Source organism: Anas platyrhynchos, chromosome 1 (genome assembly GCF_047663525.1).
Source record: "Anas platyrhynchos isolate ZD024472 breed Pekin duck chromosome 1, IASCAAS_PekinDuck_T2T, whole genome shotgun sequence".
Classification (NCBI taxonomy): Eukaryota; Metazoa; Chordata; class Aves; order Anseriformes; family Anatidae; genus Anas; species Anas platyrhynchos.
This window is the reverse complement of record NC_092587.1, coordinates 121,299,275-121,323,629: the sequence shown is the minus strand read 5'-3', so window position 1 is coordinate 121,323,629 and position 24,355 is coordinate 121,299,275. Positions and strand designations below refer to the sequence as shown.

Here is a 24,355-nt window from a genome sequence, read left to right as displayed (position 1 = left end):
AGGCAGTAATAGATCTTGTGTTGTCAGGTCCTGTTTCTCATCATCACCAGTCCTGAGAGAAGACATTGGACTCTTTTCATTTTAATTATGTGCATATTTGGACTTGTTCCATGCTGTGACTGGAAGGATTGCTGTGCTGTCCTGATGGCGTTCCCTGACCGCCTTCTAAAGTTGAAATCACAAGAAACTTTGAATATAGAGAGAGTTTTTATGGCTCTCAAAACTGTAACCTGATAAGCATCCATCTGCCTTCATATATTCTGTGAACCATTAGGGTAAAATCATCTAATAATTAGAAAATTTTGCTGTGTTTTTTTAAAGACATGTGTTTTATAGATCTTAAATTTAATATAATTACTTTTAATTTAGAGTTGCCAGAGTCACTAAAATGCTCTTTGTAATGCACACACATATATTGATTTTTTTTTTTTTTCTGATTTATCTAGAGACTTCCTACCATGGAGTCCTTCTTTGTAGATTTTTTTAAAGGAAACAACATCTTTCCTTAAAAAATTCTAGATTGCAGACAAAAAGAACGTGTATTACCATGTACTACAGAAACATCTAGCCAGCACTTCTTGTATTAAGCGATAAGACTTCATTACTAATTTTCATTAACTTGTTCTTTTGTAGTAAATGTTATAAAAAGTTGTCTCTGAGTCTTCCTGTGTAAACTTACGCTTATGCATTCAGTATACTTCTTTTTATTAGTTGTGAACAATCTTCTCTGCTTGTAGGAAATTTTGCTTAATCTCCTCCTCCTCCTCTTTCCTTCTCTTGCTCACTTTTTAAAGATCCTGCCTCAGCCAGTTCCTTATTCTAGTCATACATACATATATTACTTTTTGATATATGTAAATTTTAGGCAACTATTTTTGACAGATTGTATCTCTGTTCTTGTGATGTAAGATACAGAGGCTTAAAAATTTATTCTAGCATATTTTTCCAAATGTAATACTTTATAATTTGGCTAGCCCTATTCAGGAGGGTCTGTGTATCGGGTGACTTAAAAAAGCACCTTAGTTTCACTGTCTTTCTTCAGTTATATTAAGTAAACTTCTTATTTGGCAGCATTTCAGTTGCCCCTTAGCATAGTTACTGTGTAGCCTGCTTATCTCTAAAGTTTTTACAACTATTCTTTAGGAATACTGAGGGTCCATGTTTATTAAAAAGTAATCAACAACAACAAAATAAGCAAAAATAAACAAAGAAAATCAAGAAACTATTCATTCTACTTTATTATAGTGCCACACACCAGTTTCTGAATTTGATACATGTTCAAGGCTGATAAGTATTTGTGACAAGACTGAAAATATATCACTGCCATTTGCATTTTAAAATCAATTAGGAAAAAACTGCTTCCAGGCCATTTCTTTTTCCAGCATAATTTTCCTTTTTCCAGTTGATTTAATGTATTAACTTTTTGCTTAGATGTGTAAGGATGTACTGTATTGAAGTGGAGAAAAGAATAAATAATCAGTTAGTGGGCTTCTTAGAAATTCTTCTGCTGTATTCAGATAGAGCTAAAAAAAATTAATCAGCAAACGAATGTGCACAGTGATAGCAAAAATTTCAAACCATATCAGCACTCATTAAGGGATGTAAAAGAATGGTTGATTTTTCAAGACTACTGTGTAGAGTGAGGTTCTAATTCAGATAAGTTCATTTGAAGACCCAATACATAAACAGAAATTAGAAGAGTTCTGGGCTCTTCAGCATGGTTGCTTATTTAACCTTACAGGAGTCTGTGCCTGCAAATTCGGTCTTCAGTTCAATGTAGCCAATTATGTGTGACATGTGCGGTGTCAGAGGCTGACTTAAGTTCACTGTGAGACTGAGCTTTGACTTTCTGAATAGATATTAACATCATTACTGAATAAAAGCTAATAGAAGGTGCATATAGCTGACTAACTGCTGAAGACATGTAGTTTCCTACCACTGGAAATTATGCCAACAGATTGTGATATGAAAGAATCGCATTTCTATTCCAGCCCTTACCCTCCTAACAGAAATTATAATAGGCCTAAATAGCAACGAATCTACAATGTAATATTTTTACTAGAATCCAGCATATGTTTTTCATTTCATTCTAATGTCAACAAGAAGTGAGTTTTTATTTTATTTTGTTTTAAAGGTTAAAGGTACTGTTCATTGGCTAACACATTTAGAGTATTAACTTTGAATTCAAGTCAGGCAGACCTAAAATGAAGAGTTGTGGGATTTTTAAGAACCAAAAAACATGGGCTTTATTGATTCCAGATGGTGATCTGATTGTCTTTTGTACCAAATAGATGGCATAAGATGCTAGCCATTTGCTAGAGAACAAGATCAACACCTACATGCTGTAAATTAGGTTTCCAAGAATGTATGGTCATATTACACCAAAAGTTCTACTTTTGCAACTGCCCTTGTTTTGACAACTGTTTCACTTCTAAACCCAATTCAGATTCAGAATCAAGTAAATGTTTCCCATAGGCATTTATCTAACACAAATCTATAAAATGAAACTTCTCATAAAGTGTTTTATTTCCTGCTTCTAAAAGTCCTTAGTATGTAGCATGTTTGACCAAGATATTGGGTGATGAAACTTGCTTGCACTTCTCAGCACAAGAATGTTCAAATTGTTGTTCCTTCTCTACCCAAAGCATTTCCTCATTATCAGACAACAGACTGTCATGGGAAGAGTTCTTTGCTTAGCCAGCTGAACTGAGAGAACCTACGAATGATTGGACTTGATGATCCTTAAGGGTCCCTTCCAACTCAGGATATTCTATGATTCTATGATTGGAGCTCCTGTGAATGATTAGAGCTCAGATCTAAGGCAACCATGACTGTAGCAAAATGATTAGGATGCTCATCCAAGAAGGAGAATCTAGGGCCCATGGTCCAAGGGCTGTTTGCCTGTTTCATGTGAAATCTGTCCCCATCAAACAATGAATATCCTGTCTAGAGAGGGAAAATGTACCAGCAACTGGTATTGTTCTGCCTGATTTTTCACTGTCAGAGGAATGCTTGCAGTCTCATTCATTTCCATGGATGCAGGCTCTGCTTCCTGTTACATGGAAATAATGCAAGGGCTGCTGGCCATTGCTTACTGTTATTGCTTTTGTCCCAGAAATTGTAAGGTCAGTTGTGACCCTATGGATTATTTTAATCTTTTAACTAGCTCCTAATCTAATCTTTGCTGCATATTTTACAGGACTGGGTAAGAAGAAAACATGCTAAAATTAGATTTATAAGCCCAATTTACTTTATGGCATTTAAAATTTGCATGAAAAAATGCAGAAAATAAAAAAAAAAGACAAAAAACAAACAAACAAACAAAAAAACAAACAAACAATATTTATTTTAGAGAGGGTTAAACCTGAGGTGCAATTTATACTCTTTTTGATAGCCTAGTAATGTTGAAAGATTAATACTGCCATTTATATGATTTCTCTCTTGAACTTTGGTTATTTTTGTGCAAAAAGTGAAGTACAGATGACATAAGGCAACAAGAGAGCTTCAGTTTGCTGTTCATTTGCAGAGGTGAGAACTGAATATGCGAGGAACACCACTTAATGAAAGAGAATGAGCAGCATTGCAAATAAAGATTGATTGCACTTTCAAAGTCTGGTTATACAAAACAATAGAAAATAAGCCACATTAAAGGAAGAAGAAGGGAAGCTCCACAAGAATTTGCCAGGTGTTCCCCCTTAGGGAGAAGTGAATTGTTTACAGAGTTTTATCTGTAAGTTTCTGTCATGTCAATACATTGTCTCTGACCTTCTTCATTATCTTTCCAATGTGGGCTTTTGGCATTGGTTTCTAATCTTGTAAAATGCTGAAAAGAAAGTCTTTGTTAAATATAAAACTACAGGGAAGTTGTTACAGCTCCAGTCTTCAGTTTTTCAAGTTCCTTAGAGGCTCTTGGGATGGTTGAATGGAACTCTTTTGGTGGCCAGTTGGTGGCATTTGTAAAGTGCCTTCCCTTCTGCTTTGTAAAGTGTCCTAAAAGGGCTAGTGAAGGGGGCAGGATACTGTGAAAGTCTCTGATTCTTTCTACAAGTGAGAGCAGAAGAGGATGTCTCTGTAGCAGACATTTTAGATCTGGCTATTTTCAAATGCAGAAAGCATTTGTATTTGCTTCTTCTATACTCTAGGGATTACTGTGGGGAGTTTTTCTTACATGCACTGGAATGGGCAAACTGGACTTTTTATGACTGTTGCAGTTTAACCCCAGCAGGCAGCTCAGCACCATGCACCCGCTCACTCACTCTCCAGGAGGGATGAGGGAGAGAATTGGAAAAGTAAAGGTGTGAGAATTCATGTGTTGAGATAAAGGCAGTTTACTAAGTAAAGCAAAAGCCCCATGCTCAAGCAAAGCAAAACAAGGACTTCATTTGCTATCAGCATCATTCTCATCAGCAGACGGATAAATATTCAGCCACATTCAGGAAAGCAGGGCTCATCACATGTAGTGGTTTCTTGGAAGACAAACGCCATCGCTCTGAACATGTGTCATCCTCTCACCCCCTTCCTCCTTCTTTACCCCAGCTTTTATTGCCAAGCATGGTGCTCTGTGGTATGGGACATTGCTCTGGCCAGTTTGGGTCAGCTGTCCTGGTTGTATCCCCTCCCAACTCCTTGGACACCCCCAGCCTCCTCGCTGGCAGGGGCAGCATGAGAAGATGAGTCCTTTGGTCTGTACAAGCGCTGCTGTACAACAACTGAAAACACCTGTGTGTTATCACCATTCCTTACATTAAAACTCTAGAACACAGCATTGTCTGAGCCTCTCTGCAAAGCCAGTTAACTCAGCCAAAAGTAGAACAATGATTCTGTTTAATTTGGACACTTCAGACCTTTTTGGAAACCCAGACGTTCAATCCAAAATTGTGCATAGGAAACGTCTAACAAGGAGCTCTCATGCTAACTACTAAATTTAATAGAATTCCAGTTGTTATTAGGACTACCAAATAAATTCTGTTGTTTCCAGTGTCTTTCATGGTAATTGTTGACCAAAGTGTTTGAGCATTTGATAGTAACTACTGTACTTTTTTGATATTTACAATAATTCATATACAATAAGCGTATCTATCACGTTTAACAGATCTTTTAAAATATTCCTCTTTGTACTCTATTAAAGACAATAGAAAATGTTGTTTGGATGTTTAAATCCTTTTTTTTTTTTTTTTTTTTTAAATGAAAACTTGGCCTTTTGCCATTCTTTCATTATAATACTTCTAAAACTACATTGCTCATTTTAAATTGTTGTTATGTACTACTATGGAGAATCTCTTACAGTTTACTGGAACTCTGCCCAGATCCTGCATGTAAAATAAATGTTTCTGAAAAGTTTTGCTACCTTTCACTGTTTTTTGTTTGTTTGGTTTTAGATGGAAGTGATGCAGTTGAGCTTCCTATAAAATTCATTCCTCAGTATGCTGGTTGCTACCGCTGTGAGATTCTCCTGAAGTCCTCCCGGGATATTCGTGTCTATGTGATTAAATGTGTAGTGAATACAAGCCACGCTGAAGCAGAGATTGAATTTCTAACTCCAGCTTACCAGGCAGTGATTCAGGATATTCCAATTGTAAGTTCACTTTACTGCCTGAAGCTAAACTAAGATTAAGGATTCTTAGAAACTGAACTCTCGATCAATACAGTTAAAATTTACTATTGCAAAATCCACAAAAGCATGTAAATACTGACTTCAGTATTATTACTCCAAATCCATATTGGATGTGGTGTAAGGCTTATTGGGAAAATTAGTTTCTAGCAGTTCAGAGAGTAAATTATTGGAGTTTATTTCTAATGTTTCATTTCTGTACTTATATTTGATAATCTGCTAATTAATAACTGGTTACCATACTAAAGGTGAAAAAAGAGTTGTTTAATCTAAGGAACAATTCATTGTGTGTGGTGTTTTTTTTTAAAGGAGTTCTCTTGAAGAGCATGCTACAGTTAGATTACATGCAATTTACAAAATGTGGCAAGTGTAGGCAGAATATTACGTATAGTTTTATCATATCTATTTTGCATTTTAAGCATTTAACAGATGAGGTATATGACCAGGGAGTGAATATGGAGTGTAGGTTAGAATGTCATTTCCTTCAGAAAAATCATTGCTCACAATTTAGACAACTCAGATTTAAAGGAAGAAAAATGAGCAAATGATAGGGAAGAAGCTTGAGTTGCAAGAGAAAGGGATACAAATTCTTTAACAAAGAAGGATGATAAAATGTTTTCTGAGATTTGAACTAGGGCTTGATATATATAATTGAAGTGACCTTTTGATAATGCTTTTGATAACGGTTAAGAATACTAGTGAATTATTATATAGAAAAATTATCTGAGATTTTGTAGAAAAAAGAATGGCAGCAGCTTCAAATATGGATACAATATCTATCAAAAAATGATACTGTGGATACTCAGTGAAATACTGAGATTTGACAAGGAACTAATTAATTGATTAAGAAAGAGAAAAAATAGTAAAGAAAATCAAAGGAAATCATTTTACAGCATTATCTTTTCTTACACATAAATGTTAAAGTATTCATATATTATTTATTTACAATTGATTTATTGAACATTACATTAGCTGAAATGAGGCTGTTATGTAACACAGAAAGGTAAGTATTTTTTTTTCCACCTTCTCAGACAGAGGGCTTCTAAACAGATTGGCTTTATTTTTATTTTTGTTGACCTCCAAATGTTCATAAACATATGCTTTAAAATTTCTTTAGCAGTCATATATTTATTCTGTTAAGTTATGCTTGTTTTCTTAACAAGGAATTAAAAAGTACTCCAAATGGAGCATATAATCTGTGTTTTTGTATGTGTGTGTAAGGAGAGAGAAAGAATGTGTATCTCTCATTTAGTCTGCCTCCTCCCATGGAAAGCACATGTGACAAGTCTATGCTAAAATATATGCCCTACATTTGCAAAATCAAACATTGATGAATAAAAAAAAATAAATAAATATGTGAAGTTGTTCCTGTCCTTTTACATTTTAAGCTTAATTTTATGATTACATATGTTTTTACAAGGTTTATTTTATGTTCAGCATAAGAGACGTGTTTATCTCTGGAACATGTTTTACTTTTATTCTTTCTAGCTCTAGCATTGTGTCTGGTTTACTCTATGCTTTTCAATTCCTGAACTGAATACAGAATCAGAAACATTTCCATACTTTTATGTTGTTAACTATCATTTATGTTTGTCATTCAAGGTAGGGCTGTTCAGTCTGCTAGACCTGGTTCTTTGAACCTCATATTCAGTGTTGCTTCTTACAGGCACTAGCAAACGAACTGTCATAACATCTATATGGTAGGTGAAACATTTTATAAATGGAACAAAAAAGTGTCAAGTGATTTGCTTAAACAACACACAGTGACAGAACCAGAATAAGAACCCGCCTGAATCTCACATTCTTGTTCCTTTCTTGATAAGCAAGTTCAGTCTGAACATCAGAAGTATCCATAATTTTCACAAGTGTGAAATGAATGTAATTGTTCTCTCATTCACTTTCAGCCTCTACATTGAAAAGGTATAGATCCTATACATGTGACCTTATTATGTACCTTAGGTCTAATCACCTACAATCCTGTGAAATGTTTTTAACTCCTTTAGCATTAATTGTGTTTGTCATTAATTTAACAGGTTTTGAGATAGCAATTAATTAAAACTATTTGTTAATGCATAGGTGCAAGGGAGTAAAATAATGTATTTTCATTTTCTGATATTTGTGGTTGACCTTTCATTAGAATGTTTTAAACAAATTCATGCTGTATTGGAAGAATTTGCCACAGAAGGACTTCAAAATGACCGTGTTTGTCAACTACATTTCTCAACTGATAAATTATTGTTTGAGATTAAGGAGAAACACGCTACTCATCAATATAGTCATCACTAGTGTGGGTAAAGGAAACAACTGATAACAATGGCTCTAGAAATTATTGAAAGTAAAACAACTTAGGCCCACAAATGTTGACTGTCCTCCTCTCTAACATATCAAAGAACAATCACAGTGATGTTTTTCCTCTCTCCTCCTTTTAAAACAATCATTTAAAAAAGGATGATGACCAGCTAGTTTTAGAACTGGTCAATCTGTTTTTCAAAAGGATATAGTTGTTCCTGATGCTGTAGTGAAGAAAAAAAAAAAAAAAAAAAAAGAGAAGAATAATAATCTTCTTAATTCTTTTTCTTACTTTTATTTTATCTTCAGCATGAGGGGGGTAATGAGGTTATTTTTATTTTATTTTATTTTATTTTATTTTATTTTATTTTATTTTATTTTATTTTATTTTATTTTATTTTATTTTATTTTATTTTATTTTATTATTTTTTTTTTTTTACTTTAATGCTTTCTGCCACTGATGTTGCAATTGTTATTATTACAGATTTGGAGATTGTAGTGATAGAAGTATTTTGAAAAATTGAGGCATTTTACAAATCTCAGTATTCCAAACAAGACATTTCTGCTCAACTACTAGGATATTTACTTGTTAATAACAAAGTATTAAATGTTGATTATACATATTAATCCCAGCCTAAATATATGATATTGCAGATCTCATGCCATGCCATGACTTTAGCTCTGATAACTACAGTTGATTGTGCATTGTTGATGAGGTTTAGAGAGCTGAGTTTAAGAGACTTTCCAAAGAAGAAAGAATTGAAATAGGTTGTCATCTTCATTCTCCAAAATCCATTGCTTACCTCTGGCATTTATCTGTGGTTTTCCATGGGTCAAGACAATTTTGGGTAAAAGGATTAATTCCTCTTTTTGTAGATCAGACTAATCTCTGTTTTGACAAGGCTGATATTAGCTCTTGAATGCCAGTTTATTCTGTCCTTTTCAGATGTTTTTTTTTTACCTTTTTGTAGATTGGATGTTTAGTTATCTATTTCCTTTAAATAGTAGGAGGCTGAATATCATTAGTTAAATTTTACGATTTTTATGCAGCCCCTTAGGCATATATTACAAAATATCTACCTACCCCAATCAAGCAGTGCTACGATATGTCTAGATGCAAGGGAAAATACACTTCATAAATAGGCTTTCATGCTACTTAAGACAACCGTTCTTTAGAAGAGATTAGTCCAGTTTCTGAGAGCACGGGACTGTACTCCTTTGGGAGAGAGTCCTTAATTAGAAAGCAAGGCTGGTCCTGTAGTACACTCAGTGGCCAAGTGAAGCATTGTGTGCTAATATACCACATCAGCACTTCAAAAAGGCACGCTAGGATTTCCCACAGGAGCAAAAGAGACAGAATTTTGGCAGGCATTACAAACAGCACTGTAAAGATACCTGTAAACGTTTATAATGATACTTATTAATTCCATCTTGACTGTTAACTGTGTCATGATCGTATTCTTCTAATGAGTCTTCTTGCTGACAGTATTGATACTGATACTATGATTGCTAGCAACTCTTTACCAGAAATAAGAGATTTTGAAGGTATTTAGAGCCAGTATTTTAGGAGAAGAGCTCTGATTTGATGATAAATACAAACAAAAACTAAAACGCATATTGTAAGCTTTTAATTCCTAATCTAATTTATGTCTTTACTTTGATTTCAGAGTCCAAGGAATAGGGATTTAGAAGGTGCTCTGAGCCAGTATTTTGGGAAAAAAGGAGCTGTGCTCTGTTTTGATAATTGCAAATAAAAGCTGAAATTCATGTTGAAAATTTGAAATGCATAATCTAGTTTATGACTTTTCTTTGATTTCAGAATAACATGTCCAGCCAGGACTGGAAACTTGAAGCAGTTTTGGAAGGACAGGGCTTTCATGGCCCTCCTCTAATAAATGTGGGCATAGGTGAAACAGCTCTGTATCCTCTCATGTTCAAGCCAGTTGCTGAGTGCTTATCAATGGTAAGAAGGAAATTAGTTTAAACATTACAAAGAATTATTTTGTCAATAAAACTTCCATCAGTCTCCAACTTATGAAAGTAACTGCTTAAGTACTTACTAGCATTAAACACCTGCTTGAAAGTTTTAGTGAATTAGACATATTTCCTGTTAGCTGAAAAAAACAAAAAAACAAAAAGCAACAAAGAAATTAACTTTACCAAAGTTAAAGATTATTATTATTTGTTCACTTATTTTCTCTTCTTTCAAACCCTCTATTTCAGTGAGTGGACTAGTTATTCTACGGAGATTCTGACCTTTGATTATAAAAATGTACATAGTGTTCCATTCTGAATTTAAAGACATATATTAAATGTTATCTCACTATTTAAGTAATAATGTAGTAATATTGAGCATTTTTCATTATATTACAAATGAATTTTGCTGATGGGTACTTGATTGTTTCATAATACAATTTCTGTTACAAGGTAAACTGCTAGTTAGAAGCTGATTTTGCCATCAAAGTAATCACTATTCTAAATGTTAAAACTGAAGAGCAGAGGAAAGGCTGTGATACCTTTAGCAAGAAGCAGTATTTTTGCCTGTACACTAGCTGGGAGATTTTGCCTGCAGGATGCTATTCAAATGCGTGAATTGCCAAAGACAAAACCAAATTGTTCTGTGAAACACTAGTAATCCATCTGCATGCATTACCAAACAAACGTAATGCAGTATAGAAATCCAGTATTATAAAACTATTAAAAGCCAAAGACCCCGAATCTTTTGATGACAAATAATCATGAAGAACATTTTAGCTGAAGGACTGATGGAAATGATTGAAAAAATAATATTTTATATGAGGAATGAAGATGGATGAGAACATATTTTAGGCTGTGGATGTGGTCTACCTTGACTTCAGCAAGGCTTTTGACACCGTCTCCCACAGCATTCTCCTCAAGAAACTGGCTGCTCTTGGCTTGGACTGGCGCACGCTTCGTTGGGTTAGAAACTGGCTGGATAGCCGGGCCCAAAGAGTTGTGGTGAATGGAGCCAAGTCCAGTTGGAGGCCAGTCACTAGTGGCGTCCCCCAGGGCTCGGTGCTGGGGCCGGTCCTCTTTAACATCTTCATCAATGATCTGGATGACGGCATTGAGTGCACCCTCAGTAAGTTTGCAGATGACACCAAGCTAGGTGCGTGTGTCGATCTGCTCGAGGGTAGGAAGGCTCTGCAGGAGGATCTGGATAGGCTGCACCGATGGGCTGAGGTCAACTGTATGAAGTTCAACAAGGCCAAGTGCCGGGTCCTGCACCTGGGGCGCAATAACCCCAAGCAGAACTACAGGCTGGGAGAGGAATGGTTGGAGAGCTGCCAGGCAGAGAAGGACCTGGGAGTGATGGTGGACAGTCGGCTGAATATGAGCCAGCAGTGTGCTCAGGTGGCCAAGAAGGCCAACGGCATCCTGGCTTGTATCAGAAACACTGTGACCAGCAGGGCTAGGGAGGTGATCGTCCCCCTGTACTCGGCTCTGGTGAGGCCGCACCTCGAGTACTGTGTTCAGTTTTGGGCCCCTCGCTACAAGAAGGACATCGAGGTGCTTGAGCGGGTCCAAAGAAGGGCGGCGAAGCTGGTGAGGGGCCTGGAGAGCAAGTCCTATGAGGAGCGGCTGAAGGAGCTGGGCTTGTTCAGCCTAGAGAAGAGGAGGCTCAGGGGTGACCTTATTGCTCTGTATAAGTACATTAAAGGAGGCTGTAGAGAGGTGGGGGTTGGCCTGTTCTCCCATGTGCCTGGTGACAGGACGAGGGGGAATGGGCTAAAGTTATGCCAGGGGAGTTTTAGGTTAGATGTTAGGAAGAATTTCTTTACTGAAAGGGTTGTGAGGCACTGGAACGGGCTGCCCAGGGAGGTGGTGGAGTCACCATCCCTGGAAGTCTTCAAAAGACGTTTAGATGTAGAGCTTAGGGATATGGTTTAGTGGGGACTGTTAGTGTTAGGTTAGAGGTTGGACTCGATGATCTTGAGGTCTCTTCCAACCTAGAAATTCTGTGATTCTGTGATTCTGTGATTTTCTTGGGTGTTATTTTTGTTTTCTAGGAAGAAGCCAAGAAATATGTCTGGCATTATGAAGGATTTATATTGTTAAAATTCATAATTTCAGAAAATTGAAAAGAAAGCTTTGTTTCTTGAGTCTTCCTCTGTGTAACAGAAGTATTTACATAAGAACTAGAAACCTCAATAGGAACACTTTCCTTTAAGATTGCTTTGTTGCCTGGATTTGAGATTAATAGACTGAAAGTATTAGTTTGGTAGCCAAATGACACTTTTACAGTGCTGAAACTTTTTTCCTTCTTTCTTTGTCATAGGGAAGACTTATTCTGCGAAATGCTATGGCTGGCACTGAAAGCGTCTTTAGCCTTAAGGGAATAGGGAAGAAACCTCTGGCGCAGGATCATATTGTGATAGATTGCCAAGTGAGACATGTTACTCGAAAAGTATTATGGGTGCCCAATTATACCAAGAACAAGTTAACGTACAAGGTAAATTTTTGTAATAAAGTGACAACTATTTTCATATCCATAGTCCTACAACTTGTATATTAGACAATTTGTTATTGTCATTGCTGATATGCTATTAAAATTCATGCATCCATGAGAAACTACTAGTACTAGTAGTACTAAGTATAAGTACATATATGTACATGTATGTGTAAATAAATATATACGGGTATATACGTATGTATATGTATATATAGTACGAAGTACTATAGTATATGGATATGTTTATAGTCAGGAAATCTGTGAGATAGTGTATGATATTACTGTATGTTTCATGGAAAAAGGTTTCATAATTTCATATCTCCTAAGGGGACAGCACATTTGAAATTATACTCTGTTCATTTACTAGTCTTTCTCCCTTCCTTCTCCACTTGTTTAAAACCAATTTCATCATTTTTAAACTCATAGAAAGGGCTTGAGAGTACAGTGTTCCTAAAATCTTTATAAAACATTGACCTTTTACAGAAATGGACAAAAATTATTATCCCGCCAAGGGAAAATTGACAGCATGATCTCACTACATATCTATTCCTAATAGCCTACTGGCTATGGCCAGTCAGGGATTGCATTTCTTGAAACAAATGATGGCAGTTAGTGTCTTTTGCCCAGCTTGTTGTTTTAGGAAATGGAGGAAGCTGGGAATACTTTGTGTGTTTTCTGAGGGGAAAGAAAATTAAAAGGAAATAAGTAACTGGAGTTGTTGAAGAGCAATGTGTCACTGGGAAGATGGTGCTGTGGTAGTTGTGACTTTAGTGGAGGTATGTAAAATAAGTACATAGAAAATACAATTTATTTTTTTAGTTTCCCTGGTCAAGAAGATCTTATGTATGAGATCTTTTAAATACATATGCATATATAATGTAATCCTTTTTATTTTTCACTGTTTAATTAAAGATCTTATGGCTGTACTTACACAAATAGTAATTTTCTAATTTTAAAACACTTCTATTACTATAACTGAACAATTTTCCTAGCGTTTGTCTGGGCAACATGTTTAATTTAAGTTGAGAAAAGTATTTCAGTAGTTTTCTTCACCTTTCTTATGCATGTCTAGGATTGCATGTCACATGCCAGCAGAGGCAGAATGTACATTAGGGCAAAAAAGATGACTTTCACTTTTCTTCTCACCTGCAGGTTCTCTATCAAAGAACTTCTTTAATTTCTGTCAACAAAAAATATTTTGGGGACTATATTGTGTCATTTAAATCTAGAGTAGATACAATCTACATACTGTGTTTATACTAGGAGGACTCTGTATATAAAAACAAGGCAGGAGGCCATGTGCTGAAACTTGTCAGCATATATGAATGTATGTTTTTGAACTTTTTTTTTTTTTTTTAATGTGTAGCTATTCTTTTTGGGAGGAGGGACAAGAGGACAATGTAGATTCTATTAGATAAAATCTGGCTAGTTAATTAGTGAGAACTTGTGAAATAAGTGATCTTTTGTTCTCTGCCTTTGTGCCAGTACCAAAAAATGCTGCTTCATTCAAAGTTGCAGTCATCAGTAGAGAGTGGACCTCACCTTATTTTATAAAGAGAGAACATGTACATACCAGGAGCACTGTTCTATTTCTCTGATGGGAATTCATGGCAATGTAAAGTCTTTTTTCAAATCTCATGCTAGTCTCCAGTTTTTCATTATTACAGGAGGATTTACATTTAATAAGCTTTGAATATTTCAAAATGGTAGACCTTCAGACTTCTGTTTTTTGGACTCATTATTAAACCCCCAAAACAAAGCAGAAAATGTGTGGGTTTTTTTGTGCATCACTGGCTTTGACATATCTCTTTTTGACAATTTTAGCTTTTTATATGTGACTGCATTTACATTTCTAAAACACTTATTTATCTCCAAAAGTAGTGAAGTGTTTTTGAAAGTTGACAGCACTGCTGTCTCCTTTGCTTTCCTGTTTTATGTGAACTTAATATTTTTTGTGCCAAAGAAAGACACTCAAATATCAAACTTCAAAATGAAGGAATTCAAATTATTCACTGTATAGGTGTTTCAGAAAACACTTCATTAAATTGTTTTATGACTATTATAGATATTTCAGAGTGAGTTGGGTCTAATTGAACCTAGACCACTTTGAGGGTGTTCTCTGGACCCCTCAGTACTTCTTGTACATTGAGGCCCTGGAACATGTCCAGGGAAGGGATACAAAGCTGGTGAAGGGCCTGAAACACAAGTCCTGTGAGGAGTGGCTGAGGCAACTGGGGGTGTTTAGTCTGGAGAAGCGGATGCTCAGGGGAGACCTTATTGACCTGTAGAGACCTTATTGTGCTCTACAGCTACCTGAAAGGAAGTGATGGGGAGCTGGGGATTGTCTTGCAAATGAACAGAGACAGAAAAGGGAATGGCCTCAAGTTGCGCTAAGGGAAGTTTAGGTTGAAAATCAGAAGACGTTTCTTCTAAGAAAGGGCAGTCAGGCATTGGAATGGGTTGCCCAGGGAGGTGGTGGCGTCACCGTCCCTTGGGGGTGATCAAGGAAAGGTCGGACATGGTGCTTAGGGACATGGTTTAGTGCATGACATTGGTGGTAGGGGGATGGTTGGACCTGATGATCTTGGAGGTCTTTTCCAACCTTAATGGTTCTGTGAGTCTGTGAAATACTTTGTGTATTTTATTTTTTGTTTTGGTGGGTGGTAGATGGTGCTGGTGCTGGTTAGTTTTGTGTTGTTTTTGTTTGTTTTTCACCCCTGTGAAATACTGCTTGACAGTACATCCATTTCTAATCTGAATATTCAAGGAACTAACTCCATTATTTGCTGTATCTGCAGGGGAAAAGATAGAGAAGAGGGGAAAGTCTCTTTTAAGATAGAACTGTGACCAACAACTTGTTAGAAATGCAAAATAAATATTTATTTACCCAGAAGTGCATTTCACAAAGGGCAACAGGAAAAACAAGTAATACTAATTTTGTTATTGTTCAGTCCATGCTGCCTGATTACTGTAATTTCTGGATAGTCTGTTGTGAAGCTGAACACAGCTTTACAATCTGTGGTTTTGTTTTTGTCAGTTTCTTTTTGCAGGCAGATGCTGTCAGCTTAATAACTCCTCCTGGCTTTTAGTCCAGCATCTTTGGAATTCCACTACATGATGAATGATTATATAGAGGAAATCATAGTGGAAACAGAGCAAAGATCATTACCACCCCTCCCTACCCCCTCATAGTTTTAAAATGTTTTTTGACTGGATATTTTGGAATTTTGTTGGGTTGCAAATAACTTCATTATTTAAATGGTCATTTGATTGATTTGGCCCTTAAATCCTCCACTGTTGTGGTGTATCCACTATGAAAGTGACTTGTCATAGCTGAGAAGTACATGGTACTTTTAAAAACCAGAAATACTCTGCTGAAGTATATTTGCTTAAGTAAGAAATCTCAACCTAGATCAAGAATGGTATAAGATGTGCCAGTAGCTGAAAAGCCTCATAATTTATTGGCATGACAATAAAAAATTTACAACATGATAGTAATAGGTAATTCAGGTGAATTAATACTTAGGTAATTTTGCCTTTGAGTTGTAAATTTAGTATCGCTATTCCATTTTAATAACTGAATAAATTAAACTATTAACATAATAAAAACTCATTTCATTAAAAAGTTAATTACACTGTATATATGCTACCCTGTTTCTCAGTAATCACAGTATGTGTCTTATAACTTCAACACAAAAAAAGGTACTACTGCAAAGGTGGCTATTGAAAATGAAAATTAAGTCTGGGAGGGGGAAGAGGGAAATAATTCTTTCTTTTATTCCAATAAGAAAGCCCTCTTCCTTCTGAATAATGCTTTTCCTATATTTGACAATATAGACTGCTCATACCTGGAGCAGGAATAATGTATGGTTTGTCTGTGCAACCACTGTTATGTATCAAGAGAGTCAGGGAGGGAATAAGTGCCTTTGGAATGCAGTGCTGCAAGGCTTGTATTTTACTCCATCAGTCTACCTTTAAAATGCTAAGCAGAATATTTCCAGTACCCACAAAGTTTTCAATGATTAAAAAGACAATTTCCATAAATTTTCTTGAAAAAAAAAAAGTGAAAAATTTTGAACTATTTTCTGCTGATTGATGTGTAACCCAGGGAGATACTGCCACTGAACTTGTTCTACAGACTATTACAACAAAAAGACTTTCTCATGATTAAATTTCCCCTGGGTCTGAAAAAACATCACAACAGAATTCATAAAGAATTTTTGCACATAGAATGTCAGCCAGAGAGCATATCCTTATCTGATGATGAATTGATATAAGGTTAGTGACTGCGATGTAAGTGGATTTTAGTGGCTGTAAAATTAGATACAAATTATCCTTCAAGAGTAGAAAGTGTGAAGTAGTTCTATAAAATCCAATCTGTCAGTCTCATGACAAAAAATTTTATACAATTTTCTTTTGATTTTTATATAAAACTCCGTATGCTGCATATAGATAATAGAATAGTGTGTTATGGTTGCTTCTAATGACACCTTTGATAGTAACTTTAGCTATAAAGGTGCCTAATTCTTTCAAGGTTTGGTTTTGCTGTAAAAATAAAAAACAGCAGTATAACTGTTTTTAATTTGCACTGTTCAAAATAGATGCCATTAAAGTAAACTCTCTAGAGGAAACTCAAGACTAAATCAAATTACCTTTCAGGTATTAGGTTATACAAACTGCTAGTAATTTCAGAAGCATTGTAGAATAAATATATATTCAAAAACTATACAATCCTCTTTCCTTCCATGCCTTTTTTTTCCCTATTTTCTCTATATATCCATTTCAGATCCTCTTTACAATGTCATTGAAAGAATGACATGAAGGATAGAAATTTAACAGCTGTCTCAAGAAAATAAAATCATATACTGCAAAACTTTATTGAGGGGCTGACCTGTTTAGGCTTTGTCATTTTTGGAGCTGTGTGTGCAATTCTCAGAGAACAAATTCTGTGCAACTTGAGTAACTTCATTGCTGAAGTTCCAATGTCCTCATCAAGTTTCTGTTCTTTAATCACCACAAGTAAACCTGTACATCTTGTAACCATTCTAATTTTATCTATACTTCTGATTTCAGTCCGTTTGGTTTCTACGTTGCCTCCCAGCACTTCTATAACAGTCTTTGCCTCCCTAAAGGCAAAGAATTCTTCACAGCAGTGATGAAAGGTACAAAGAATGTAAGAATAACTGTAGTTGGCAGCTTTTGTGCGTCTTCTGGTTATGAAATTATTTAATCAAGTAAGGATGTGGTAAGATCTTAAGTCTGGCATGTCTCTTGAAAAGGGTTAGTGGTCTTGACAGGTCACTTGGCTCGATTGTGCATCTTGGTTATGTAGCACTCTTGGTAACTTCAGATTGCAGCTGTACATGGAAGAATTAAATTATTTGGGGTATATACTTTGTGAAATAGAAAGGTGTTTCATTTCATTGTTGTGATATGCTGGCGGCAAAATAAAAGTGGTTACAAGAATAAATGGATTCCTAGTAATTTAGGAATTTACAATGTTTGGACTGAAAAAGGATGAGGGAAAGTAACAGGGGCTTCTTTTATTATATTATTATATATATATAATTTATATATATATAAATATATAAATATATATTATATATTTTTTATTATATCTGTTATTTTTGAGACTGTATTGGAAAAAAATCTGGTTATCAGATGGATCAGTGACTGTCACAGCACCAGTTTTAGCTCAGTGGTGCAGAGCACTAAATTTTTAGTAAGTTGAGCCTACCAATATTTTTACATACTCTCAAGAAACAATTCTTGAAACATTGAACATATTACCGTCTAATTTAGTTTTACCATCCTGCAAATAGATAGTGGAATTAAAGCATATTTAATTAAATTGTGTACATCTTTTTACCACTTTGGCTAGAAGTATCAGCTGGCATTTTTGAAGTTATGCGTATTTGGTTATAAAACTCTGGAAAAAATATTTTTGCATTAATCTTGAAGAATAGCTTTCCATTCCTATCCACCTTGAATAACCATAGTTCAGTTCTGCAAAATGGTTTTAAAATCTGTGACTAATAAATTAGTTTAAAATTATAGCATTTAAAAATCATCTCCATTTATGCTTTACATCTAAGTATAAATAATGATTTGAAATGTAAGATGGTGGAGAATTCTATTATTTAAAAATAAAATCCTTGGAGATGGTTTGATTTGAGCAAGTTTTCTGTAGTGCCACAATGATAACTGTAATAATAATTTACATTTGGGTTTCATTGTGGTATCCTACAATTCTTGTTTTCTGAAGTGAGATTAAAAGGATGCAACATATGTTGTGTGGGTTTGGAGAAATTTGTAGTTACTGAAAGCCAACAATTCTTCACTCAATTGATTGTAGTGATTGCATGATAAATATTAGGGCAACTTTCACAAATTTACTGTTTCTTAATTATGCTACAGATTGTCTTCCTAACAAAACATATGCAAATAAAGCATCTAATTTTGTTACCACTTTGAAGGACTGATAATTGTATGTAGAACCAGGCTTTAAAGCAAACACAAAAAAAATATAGAAGTTCTGTTCTATTTCAGCTTTTTCTGTTATTACTTTTATTTTTTTTTAATACGTGTAGTACCAAAGTATTTTGTTATGTTATCTACACAGTCTTGCATAGCAAAACAAGAGAATTATTTTTTTTTTTTTGTAAGATTTCAGTCAAATCTTTTACTTTGAACTTAAGAAGAGAAACTTCTTATTTCATGGTCTATTAAACTCCTCCTTTGTTTTGTTTTCTTAATTAAATTGCAGTGTCATGGAGCTTGGGCTTATACATTCTTCTAATGTACTTAATAATATTAAATATTGTAATAAAAAGTTTGGGATTTTTTTTTGCTATTTATTACTTTATTTCTTAATTTATGTTAAATATTTATTAATAAATAAGACCATTCTTCCAAAATGTCTATATAAAGGGGTATAATTTATACATAAACTCTGGGAAGAATAAGTTCATTGTTTTTCTGAAGATAATAGATCTGGTAAGAAATAGGGATAAAAGTCAAAAAAGTCAAAGTTCAAGTGTTGTTTGTTTGTTTGTTTGTTTTTTGTTTGTTTTTTCTTCCCCAACTCACACAGTTAAAAATTATTTCACCCATTAGGTCACTTAATGTATTTTCCAATGATTATGTTCAAGAATGTTAGAAAGATGTTCAAGAACAGAAGAACTACCCACATGAAAATTTTTACAAGACAATATTAATATTTTGAAGATTGATTTTTGACAATAGGATGCTCATAAAGATTATAGATAAGAATCGTCAATGTTACATAGATTCCACATTCTTTAAATTGATCAATAAAGAAAGTAAAGTTATTCATCCTTGATAACAAATTCTCTGTGTGCACATATGTATAGATCCATCTATTTCTATCTGTGTAAATACTGTGTGTATGTGTATATCTATAAGCACCCACCTTTGATATGATTCCACCCTAAAAGAAGCTTATTTTCTTGGTATTTAATGGGTATGGAACAGAAGATTTCCCTTGTTTTCTGCCATGGTTGACATGAGTTTGTGAGAGCATTCCTTCCCATACCATTTCCAGTTAATGTACCAATATTGATGATATGTGCAAGTTCTTACACTTTTCTAGCATAGAATCTTCTGTATATGCCACAGTCTTACCATTTTTATCTTAGCCTTTTCTTCGTATTTGCTGGGATACCTTTGAGACGAGTTTCTTGTCTTTCAGGTTTTCTTTGATCATTCTTAAATTAGAAATAGATCCTTGAATTTAAGAAATTTAAGACTTCTTTCACTAAATTCCATTTAATGTGTCTGTAACTGTTTATAATTCCTTCCTTCCAACTTAGTACAAATGCTAATGGACTAGCACTCCCACAAACCAGTAGAAGTAATTTAGTATCTTGTCTCCTTTGGGATAGCTTGTAGATCAGAAGTGATTTTTTTCACCGTTATTGATGGAAGAAACTCTAAGCCCTATTTTCCTAACAGTAAGGACCCACAGCAGATTTTCTTACGCACATTCAGGTACCTTTGTGAGTATGGTTTTGAAGATTATTATAGGATGTAAAGTTACGTAATACTATATCTGAAACTAAAATTGTGTCCTACTCTTACATACCATCCTCATAAATATGCATTGTAATAAGAAATAGATCTCTTTGTAGTATTTATAAGGAAGTTTACTTAAAACTCACTATATATAAGTTCTTTCATTGCTTCACTCCAAGTTTTCCTTAACATTTATTATTACAGTTATTCTTACAAAAATCTGAATTTTCCAGATTTTTTTCTGTTTCTCATTCTCTATGTTTTTAGCTTTCTGAGTGTTTCTAGATATATTTTTATTATATTAATATATGTGTAATATGTCTACAGATAAAGTAGACGGGCATTACACAACATTTTACCATATTGGAACCTGAAACCTCTATGAGCACTTTTCATTCTATTCTAAGTGAGATTCTTAGTATGAATTCTGATATGAATTTAAATTGCCTTGTGTCCATGTGTGAGTGTGAACACATATTTATTTAGTATCCATTTGCCATCTGAGTTTGATTCGTTAGTGTCAGTAATGCAGTTGGTATAAATCAGGTGGGCATCAGAGCAAGACCAAGCTCAATGTAAGGAACATCTAAAAGGTAACTAGGAGTGATTAATGCCTGTCACAACCCTAGACCTTTTCAAGATATTGGAGGTAGGAGGTAATATAAAGTGAGAACTGTTTGGAGACTGGAGCTCTTGAGGTGTGAATAACTTAAAAAGGAGAGAAAAATAGGTTAATTACAAAGATAAATGAATAGTAGTGATTAATTAATGATAAGATGGTGACTATTCATACTGGTAGGCAAAATGAACACCGTGGAACTGTAATTATACTAGTGAGTATAAAGACTGTGACAGGAAAGGTGGTAGAAGACCGAGGGCGGTATGTTATATGCAATTTTTAACATGAATATCTGCCAGAGAAATAATGAAATGAGTAAGTCTTGGGTGCATTTTAGAACCCTACTGTAATATTCATTATAGTCAGTATTTGATCCCCGAGGGCTTTATAATGTGAACATGAAGGAAACTAAAGGAAATAAGCAATTTTATAATGAGACTTACAACTATAGTAGTTTAAGAAACTCTTCTGTGGCTGTCTGTGCGCCTCTTCTTGCATTTCCAGTCATTTAAGAGAGTCCAATGTGATGTTACAGGAACAGCCAGAAGGATCTCCTGGGAGTAACTCCCAAATCAGTTCATTTACTGTAAAATCTTGAGTGAAATTTTAGTCAGTCCATTAGTCTTAATTAGTCTTTCAGACTTCTTAAAGCTACTGGATTCTGGCAGCAGAACACAATGGAGCAAACATCTATTTGTTAAAGTTCTTTCACTTTAAAGTTAACTGTATCTCACTGGAACCAGAATTTAGGCATAATTGCTCTGGTAGTTCTGCTCTTTTGGGCTGCTTTTTTTTTTTTTAATATAAAAAAGCAAAAAAGCCTTTTTATCAAGATCTGTCTCCTTGTGGAAACACTTTTCAATATATAGCAGTTAAATGGAGAAAGAGTGGTGAAGCACTGGTGATGGTGACATAAGCCTTCAGTATGTATTAGTAGTTGGAGTACATTATGTCAGGATGTTCTGTCAGGGAATGCCAACAGGGGAAATGCGATATAAAAGCAATTTGTGTGTAGTGGTGGTGCTGAATATTTGGGCTTATGAATTTGATAAAATTATAAACAGAAATGTGACTTTACCTTTTCGCACAAAGTTTTGGATAGTAATGCAAATTAATTAAATATAAACATCAGCTTATATTTATACCTAATATACCTAAATAGACATTCAGATTTAAGGTTCTTCATCTGAAACCCCAGATCATAAGGGAAACCTTCAGTAATCAATTTCAGTTTGTAATACCCAAGTTTCATAACCTCTTTTTTATTGTTAATTGCTTTCCAGCATAATGTTCACAAAACTATATATATAATTAGAAAAAAAAAAAAATCTAAATACAGTTCTGCTCATAGATGTTTTACGTCTGAATTTTGGGGCATTTTGTCATTTCAGGTGTGCAATTTTTTTTTGCATTTTCATTTCCTATTTTGTGCTTTTGTGTAAACAGAGGTAGAAAGAATTCCACCTCTGGCTTGGTTTGCGTAACTTAGAACTGTCTTCTTTCAATCTTCCTAACAGCTAGAAGAACTAAGGAAAGCTGTCTGTGTCCTTTCTGGAGAATATACGAGAAGGAGGGTAGTGTGCACCCTGGTTTACCTCACAGACCCAGTTCTCTGATATATTAAGTGTATTAAACTGCACTGTATATATGTATATATGCATTAATGTATACTTGCATATGCATTACTAACTTCACAGTAAACTGAAACGAAGTGGTCTAGTGGTCTGTAAATGTAGGGGTGCACCTAATTTATAATTTGTCTTCCATAAAGTGCAACTTCTCCATTCTCAGTGTATAGCAACTCCTCCTTTCCTGTTTTTTTTTTTTTTTTTTTTTTTTTTTTTTTGTTTGTTTGTTTGTTTTGTCTTAATAATGAATCTCCAGTCTGGTCTCTCCTGTCTTCCAGTCTTGTTCAGTCTCTTTTTTATCCTTTCCACGATCCCAGAATGTTCCTCTGTTTCTCTTATAATTCATCAAGGACTGAAGCCTATTTCTGCCACTTTGCGCTTTCTGCACTGACTGCATGTTATCCCTTCATCTGACAGTACTTGGTGATTTATTATGTTTTTGAATGACAGAAATCTGTTTGACATTTCTGTTTTCTTTGGCAAACCTATCTTTAATTTATAAGCCATAAGTATAAAACATATAGTCTAAAATTATTTGGTTTTAATCATTCAAATAGAAATAGTTTTCCTTCTGGTGGTACAGAATGCATGTAGTTCCTTACTGAGCCTTACTAAAATGCTTTAGTGAGAATTTTAAATACGTCTCATTCATAATGGAACATTAACCATTATGTTCTATTTAAGTTCATTTGTTGCTTTGTCACAAGACTGAAGAATTATTTTTTAAAGTATGTAGAATCATAGACTAAAGGAAAAATCCAAATGAAATATAGCTCTATAGTTGGTAGCTTTTCCATGACTTTCAGTAATCTATTCAGATTGCCTATTAAATTTTCATAGATAATGACTACTTTAAAAATATAGCTTTATTTTCTGCCTGTCCTTGTTATGTCATAATTTTCTGAAAAGTATTACAATAAGAGAAATTCTCCGTAGACAAAAAACACTACAGAAGACAAGATAATTTTTTTTTTCCTCCAGAAAATATGAACAAAAACATACTGACAAAAAAAAAAAGTAACTTTGAGAAGGAAAAAAAATGGTCCATGCATCTAGTGGTTTTACTGTTGCAATGAAGAGCTTTAGATTCAAGTATTCAACTTGGATACTTGACAGGCTAGCTGTCATTAGTAGTGAAATTAATAAATAAGCTGGAAAAAAAAATTGAGCCTTTCAGACTTGGCTCATTCTTTCACTCAAAACTCACATAAACGACATAGAACCAACTTTGCTATTTAATGTAGTTAGAAATTATAGTGTGCTACAGTACTACTTGATATCCTGAAAATATTTTTTAAAGGATTCTATGCCTGAAGTAGAAGATCCTCATTTGCAGTCAGATGTTCACTGCAGAAATTGCAGTATCAGTTTAGAACATTGTCACTAAGCACCAGTTTGCTCCATCCAGTGCCAGAAGTAACACAATAGGGTATGTAAGCATTCATGCAATCCATCTGCTGGCATTCTGTACAGCCAGTAATTTAGGAAGATAATCATCAGGTATGGTTTGTAATGCCTCATGCTTAAATGTCTGTTCCATGAGCAGATTATCATGGAGTCTGTCTGTAGCAAACTTATAAGAATGATGAAGAAATGAGGTACAATTAAAAATACTTTCAGTCTATCCTGTAGGGTACAAAATCTGAAGTAGAAATTACAGGGTACAAAATCTGAAGTTCAGCATAATAAAATTGCACTTG

At 34.6% G+C, this 24,355-nt stretch overlaps 1 protein-coding gene across 4 annotated transcripts in view; it reads left to right on the top strand.

Moving 5' to 3' along the window:
• Window positions 1-24,355, top strand: part of CFAP47 (cilia and flagella associated protein 47) — a 300,169-nt gene that overhangs the window by 122,798 nt on the left and 153,016 nt on the right. For all 4 annotated transcript variants that reach the window (XR_005262638.2, XR_011804865.1, XM_038173027.2 and 1 more), the window contains 3 exons: window positions 5,379-5,575; window positions 9,720-9,863; window positions 12,201-12,374. Coding sequence is in view for 2 of the 4 variants with exons in the window: in XM_038173027.2 (XP_038028955.2) it covers window positions 5,379-5,575; window positions 9,720-9,863; window positions 12,201-12,374 (515 nt within the window). In the remaining 2 variants the exon portion in view is untranslated. The remainder of the gene's footprint in view (window positions 1-5,378; window positions 5,576-9,719; window positions 9,864-12,200; window positions 12,375-24,355) is intronic.